A 7,324-nucleotide genomic window follows, 5' to 3' on the forward strand; every position below is an offset into this window, starting at 1 on the left:
TTAGATTTTAAATTCCTCAGAGAGGTGTGTGTAAGTAAACCCTTTGAATTCCTTTTTTTTTGGGCTCGAATTTCTGATTCAATGTAACTTTTTTTTTTTAATTGCGTAATATGTGTTATCATCCATATAGTCCATGTTAAAGGGCTCAGGTACTGATGGAAACCAGACCTGAATATACATAAGATTACTAATACAATTTATTTTGATGTATTCTTTAATTTTTGTAAGGTCAAATTTCAAACTTTATAGCAGTTCAGTACCATGGGGACCCAAAAAAAAAAAGTCCCAACAAAGTATTTATAGCACTTCACATTTTGTGATGTTACAGCCTTATTTCCATTTATTAATTTTTGTCCTCAAAATTCTACAGACAATACCCCAAAATGACAATGTGAAAAGTTTTTCTTTTTTGTTTGTTTTTTCAAATGTGCAAATGTATAAAAAAATAAAACAAATGTAAATAAGTATTCACAGCCTTTGGTCTAAACATTGTTGATGCACCTTTGGCAGCAATTGCAGCCTCAAGTCGTTTTGAATACGATGCCACAAGCCTGGCACACCTGTGATTTAGGGCTATATAAATAAACATTGATTGATTGATTGATATACTATATTGCCAAAAGTATTTGGCCACCCGCCTTTACTCACATATGAACTTGAAGTGCCATCCCATGGAATTGTCCAAAATGTTTTGGTATCCTGGAGCATTCAAAATTCCTTTCACTGGAACTAAGGGGACAACCCCACACCATAATTCCTCCTCCACCAAATTTCACACTCGGCACAATGCAGTCCGAAATGTAGCGTTCTCCTGGCAACCTCCAAACCCAGACTGGTCCATCAGATTGCCAGATGGAAAAGCGTGATTCGTCACTCCAGAGAACGCGGCTCCACTGCTCTAGAGTCCAGTGGCGACGTGCTTTACGCCGCTGCATCCCACGCTTTGCATTGGACTTGGTGATGTATGCCTTAGATGCAGCTGCACGGCCATGGAAACCCATTCCATGAAGCTCTCTGCGTACTGTACGTGGGCTAATTGGAAGGTCCCATGAAGTTCGGAGCTCTGTAGCAACTGACTGTGAAGAAAGTCTTTGCACTATGCGCTTCAGCATCCGCTGACCCCTCTCTGTCAGTTTACGTGGCTGAGTTGCTGTTGTTCCCAAACTCTTCACTTTTCTTATAATAAAGTTGACTTTGGAATATTTAGGAGCGAGGAAATTTCACGACTAGATTTGTTGCACAAGTGGCATCCTATGACAGTTCCACGCTGGAAATCACTGAGAGCGGCCCATTCTTTCACAAATGTTTGTAGAAACAGTCTCCATGCCTAAGTGCTTGATTTTATACACCGGGCCAAGTGATTAGGACACCTGGGGCCGTACTTATCAAGCTTCTTAGAGTGCCATTTTACACTTAAGTCCTGAGAATTTGCGAAATTTAGACCTACTCTCAAACTTAAGAATAACAGCTTTTTATCAACGTTCTTAAGTCTAAGAATCACTCCTACTCTCCACGATATTTAAGAGACCTTCAGAGGTGTCTTAAGTGGTTAGGAGTTGCCAGCAGGGGATGGCACTGAGGCGAGAGAGACGTGCGCGAACGTTCAGGGAACGGAACAATGTTGTTGTTTTTTTTGATGACGAGCAGCTGATCAAACGGTATCGTTTAGACAGAGCGGATATTATTTTTGTCACAGATTTAATACTTTTCGATTCCTTGTTGATTTCTGCATGCGTCTGCAGTGGGCTAGTATATATAGAGCCACCCACACCAGTTTCAAATTAGTTGCCTAATTAATGAATTGGAAAGAAAATGTTATGACAGTAGCGTATGTGTGTGGCCGTGAGGTGAGCGACGTCAGTGAGTGTGTGGGCGATAGAAGAGAGGGAGCGGTAGCGTGAGTGCCGGCGGGGACTAGTTTGTTTTGTATTATTTTGTAGTTTATTGTCAAAATATACACTCCCATTGTCCACTTAAATATTTCCAAGATATTTCTATATTCTTAGACAACGGATTCCCTTCCGTGATTGGTCATTTCTATGGACACAGAAATGACGTCACCTAAAATTCCGTTTACGGCACATAGTAATGTCGTAATTCAGCTCTGAGTGTGACACTTAAGATTCAGTCCTACACTTCGCTGAAAGTGTGAGTAAGACGCTTGATAACTAACTTTTAAGTGCAGCTTTCAGCGAATAATTTATTTACTCTTAAGTCAACTCTTAGCAGACTTCTTAGGAGTAATTCTAAGAAGCTTGATAAATACGGCCCCTGATTCTTATCATTTGGACGGGTGGCCAAATACTTCTAGTGTATCTTTGGGCAGTTTTGCCCATTCCTCTTTGTAGCACCTCTCAAGCTCCATCAGCTTGGATGGGAAGCGTTGAGCAAATGCTGTGAATACTTATGTGCATGTGATTTTTCTTTTCCTTCTAATCAATTTGATACATAAAAATAAAAACAAAAAGCATTTTTACATTGTCATTATGGGGTATTGTGTGTAGAATTTTAATGACAAAAATGGAAATAGTGAAGAATATTTTACGGATGCACTGTCAGTACAGTCACTACACAATATAATCCTCCATTTTCTAATTTCAGGGTTTTATTCTAGATAAAAAAAGTATATTGTTTTATTTACTGGGAGGAGGGCGGTATGTTATCTAGTGACGTGATGACGCAAGAGTCCATGACGCGTTAGAAATGCAATGAAAAGCAAGACAAACGATTAGGACTGCCAACAAAGTTTCTTGTCATGTTTTTTGTAGCGAGCAAAAGTGGGTGTGCTTGTGTGCTGCACCTGTGGAGAGACTGGCACTGCAAATAAGGTGTTAAATATCGGGTTAAACAAGGTTTTATTTTTTTATTTTTTTTATACCAAATAAGCTTAATATGCAAAAAATCTATTTGAATCGTTGCAAGATTCCTATCCCTAAATATATAATATTGTATTTTGATACGACTAGGAAATAAATGGCACAACTACTGTATGAAGAAATCAAGTTCAATATAAGAATAAGAATAATAAAAATATACATTTTTGATAGTAAAATGATACAAAAGACATTAAAACATGTTTTGCCTATGGAACCGTGATAAAAAATAAATAAATGTTCCTTTCATATACTTTTTCAATATGATATAAACAATTTCATAATGTCAGGTGTAATTTTTAAATCAAATACAAATGAAAATAATCATGTCCAAAAATAAAATATAATAATTTAAGTATCATGAAAATGTTCATACAATGAAATAGTTATACAATATTTATTGTTTAAAGTCTTAAAAATATATTTAAATAAATAGAGAATGTAAAAAATAAATCATTATCATAAAAATAATAAATACATAATTAAATATACCTTTTTAATCATTAATAGTTCAAAGTAGGGATGTCTAAACTTTTTCCACCAAAAAGTTGCTACGATAAACAATTTCATAATTTCAGGTGTCATTTTTAAATCAAATACAAATGAAAATAATCACGTAAAACAATTTATGTATCATAAAAATATTAAAATCATGAAATTATTATAAAATATGTATTGTTTGAAGTTCTAAACATATATTTAATTAAATAGAAAATGTAAAAAATAAATCATTATCATAAAAATAATGAATACATCATTAAATATACGTTTTTAATCATTAATAGTTCAAAGTAGTGATGTCTAAACTTTTTCCACCAAAAAGTTGCTACGATAAACAATTTCATAATTTCAGGTGTCATTTTTAAATCAAATACAAATAGTCATGTAAAATAATTAATTTAAGTATCATAAAAAAATATTAAAATCATTAAATTATTATAAAAGATGTATTGTTTGAAGTCCTAAACATATATTTAATTAAATAGAAAATGTAAAAAATAAATCATTATCATAAAAATAATAAATACGTCATTAAATATACGTTTTTAATCATTAATAGTTCAAAGTAGTGATGTCTAAACTTTTTCCACCAAAAACTTGCTATGATATAAACAAATTCATAATTTCAGGTGTCATTTTTAAATCAAATACAAATGAAATTAATCATGTAAAACAATTAATTTAAGTATCATAAAAAATATTAAAATCTTGAAATTATTATAAAAGATGTATTGTTTGAAGTCCTAAACATATATTTAATTAAATAGAAAATGTAAAAAATAAATCATTATCTTAAAAATAATAAATACATCATTAAATATATGTTTTAATCATTAATAGTTCAAAGTAGTGATGTCTAAACTTTTTCCACCAAAAAATTGCTATGATATAAACAATTTCATAATTTCAGGTGTCATTCTTAAATCAAATACAAATGAAAATAATCATGTAAAACAATTAATTTAAGTATCATAAAAAAATATTAAAATCATGAAGTTATTATAAAAGATTTATTGTTTGAAGTCCTAAACATATATTTAATTAAATAGAAAATGTAAAAAAATAAATCATTATCATAAAAATAATAAATACATAATTAAATATACATTTTTAATCATTAATAGTTCAAAGTAGTGATGTCTAAACTTTTTCCACCAAAAAGTTGCTACGATAAACAATTTCATAATTTCAGGTGTCATTTTTAAATCAAATACAAATAATCATGTAAAATAATTAATTTAAGTATCATAAAAAAATATTAAAATCATTAAATTATTATAAAATATGTATTGTTTGAAGTCCTAAACATATATTTAATTAAATAGAAAATGTAAAAAATAAATCATTATCATAAAAATAATAAATACATCATTAAATATACGTTTTTAATCATTAATAGTTCAAAGTAGTGATGTCTAAACTTTTTCCACCAAAAACTTGCTATGATATAAACAATTTCATAATTTCAGGTGTCATTTTTAAATCAAATACAAATGAAAATAATCATGTAAAACAATTAATTTAAGTATCATAAAAAATATTAAAATCTTGAAATTATTATAAAAGATGTATTGTTTGAAGTCCTAAACATATATTTAATTAAATAGAAAATGTAAAAAATAAATCATTATCATAAAAATAATAAATACATCATTAAATATAAGTTTTTAATCATTAATAGTTCAAAGTAGTAAAGTCTAAACTTTTTCCACCAAAAACTTGCTATGATATAAACAATTTCATAATTTCAGGTGTCATTTTTAAATCAAATACAAATAATCATGTAAAATAATTAATTTAAGTATCATAAAAAAATATTAAAATCATTAAATTATTATAAAAGATGTATTGTTTGAAGTCCTAAACATATATTTAATTAAATAGAAAATATAAAAAATAAATCATTATCATAAAAATAATAAATACATCATTAAATATACGTTTTTAATCATTAATAGTTCAAAGTAGTAACGTCTAAACTTTTTCCACCAAAAACTTGCTATGATATAAACAATTTCATAATTTCAGGTGTCATTTTTAAATCAAATACAAATGAAATTAATCATGTAAAACAATTAATTTAAGTATCATAAAAAATATTAAAATCTTGAAATTATTATAAAAGATGTATTGTTTGAAGTCCTAAACATATATTTATTTAAATAGAAAATGTAAAAAATAAAGCATTATCTTAAAAATAATAAATACATCATTAAATATACGTTTTTAATCATTAATAGTTCAAAGTAGTGAAGTCTAAACTTTTTCCACCAAAAACTTGCTATGATATAAACAATTTCATAATTTCAGGTGTCATTTTTAAATCAAATACAAATGAAATTAATCATGTAAAACAATTAATTTAAGTATCATAAAAAATATTAAAATCTTGAAATTATTATAAAAGATGTATTGTTTGAAGTCCTAAACATATATTTAATAAGATAGAAAATGTAAAAAATAAATCATTATCATAAAAATAATAAATACATCATTAAATATACGTTTTTAATCATTAATAGTTCAAAGTAGTAAAGTCTAAACTTTTTCCACCAAAAACTTGCTATGATATAAACAATTTCATAATTTCAGGTGTCATTTTTAAATCAAATACAAATGAAAATAATCATGTAAAACAATTAATTTAAGTATCATAAAAAATTTTAAAATCTTGAAATTATTATAAAAGATGTATTGTTTGAAGTCCTAAACATATATTTAATTAAATAGAAAATGTAAAAAATAAATCATTATCTTAAAAATAATAAATACATCATTAAATATACGTTTTTAATCATTAATAGTTCAAAGTAGTAAAGTCTAAACTTTTTCCACCAAAAAGTTGCTACGATAAACAATTTCATAATTTCAGGTGTCATTTTTAAATCAAATACAAATAATCATGTAAAATAATTAATTTAAGTATCATAAAAAAATATTAAAGTCATTAAATTATTATAAAAGATGTATTGTTTGAAGTCCTAAACATATATTTAATTAAATAGAAAATGTAAAAAATAAATCATTATCTTAAAAATAATAAATACATCATTAAATATACGTTTTTAATCATTAATAGTTCAAAGTAGTGAAGTCTAAACCTTTTCCACCAAAAACTTGCTATGATATAAACAATTTCATAATTTCAGGTGTCATTTTTAAATCAAATACAAATGAAAATAATCATGTAAAACAATTAATTTAAGTATCATAAAAAATATTAAAATCTTGAAATTATTATAAAAGATGTATTGTTTGAAGTCCTAAACATATATTTAATTAAATAGAAAATGTAAAAAATAAATCATTATCTTAAAAATAATAAATACCTCATTAAATATACGTTTTTAATCATTAATAGTTCAAAGTAAAGAGTCGCAAGCTTATGTATGTGCCTTTTAGTATAATATAAACAATTTCATAATGTCAGGTGTCATTTTTTAAATCAAATACAAATGAAAGTAATCATGTTAAAAAAAATAAAAATTAAGTATCATAAAAATATTAAAATCATGAAATGATTATAAAAAAATTGTTTAAAGTCTTAAAAATATTTTTAAATAAACAGAAAATGTAATAAAATTAATCATCAAAAAATTATAAATACATTAAATATACCTTTTTAATAATAGTTCAAAGTAGGATGTCCAAACTTTTTCCACCAAAAAATCACAAGCGTATTGTATTTTTAAAAAAAAATTTTTTTAACTCCAGGTGGGTAAGATCCGCAAGACAGCGGCGCGGCGGCGAGAGTACCACATACTGTTCATGGTGCTGACCACGGCCGCCTGCTACCTGCTGTGCTGGATGCCGTACGGCGTGGTGGCCATGATGGCCACGTTCGGGCCGCCCGACATCATCAGTCCCGTGGCCAGCGTGGTGCCGTCTCTCCTGGCCAAGAGCAGCACCGTCATCAACCCGCTCATCTACATCCTCATGAACAAACAGGT

At 27.9% G+C, this 7,324-nt stretch overlaps 1 protein-coding gene across 1 annotated transcript in view; it reads left to right on the forward strand.

Moving 5' to 3' along the window:
• The window catches only part of tmtops2b (teleost multiple tissue opsin 2b), a 130,726-nt gene that overhangs the window by 93,419 nt on the left and 29,983 nt on the right, over positions 1-7,324 (forward strand). The window contains exon 3 of the mRNA XM_062068894.1: positions 7,089-7,322. Coding sequence (XP_061924878.1) covers positions 7,089-7,322 — 234 coding nt within the window. The remainder of the gene's footprint in view (positions 1-7,088; positions 7,323-7,324) is intronic.

This window comes from Entelurus aequoreus, linkage group LG14 (genome assembly GCF_033978785.1).
Source record: "Entelurus aequoreus isolate RoL-2023_Sb linkage group LG14, RoL_Eaeq_v1.1, whole genome shotgun sequence".
Taxonomy (NCBI): Eukaryota; Metazoa; Chordata; class Actinopteri; order Syngnathiformes; family Syngnathidae; genus Entelurus; species Entelurus aequoreus.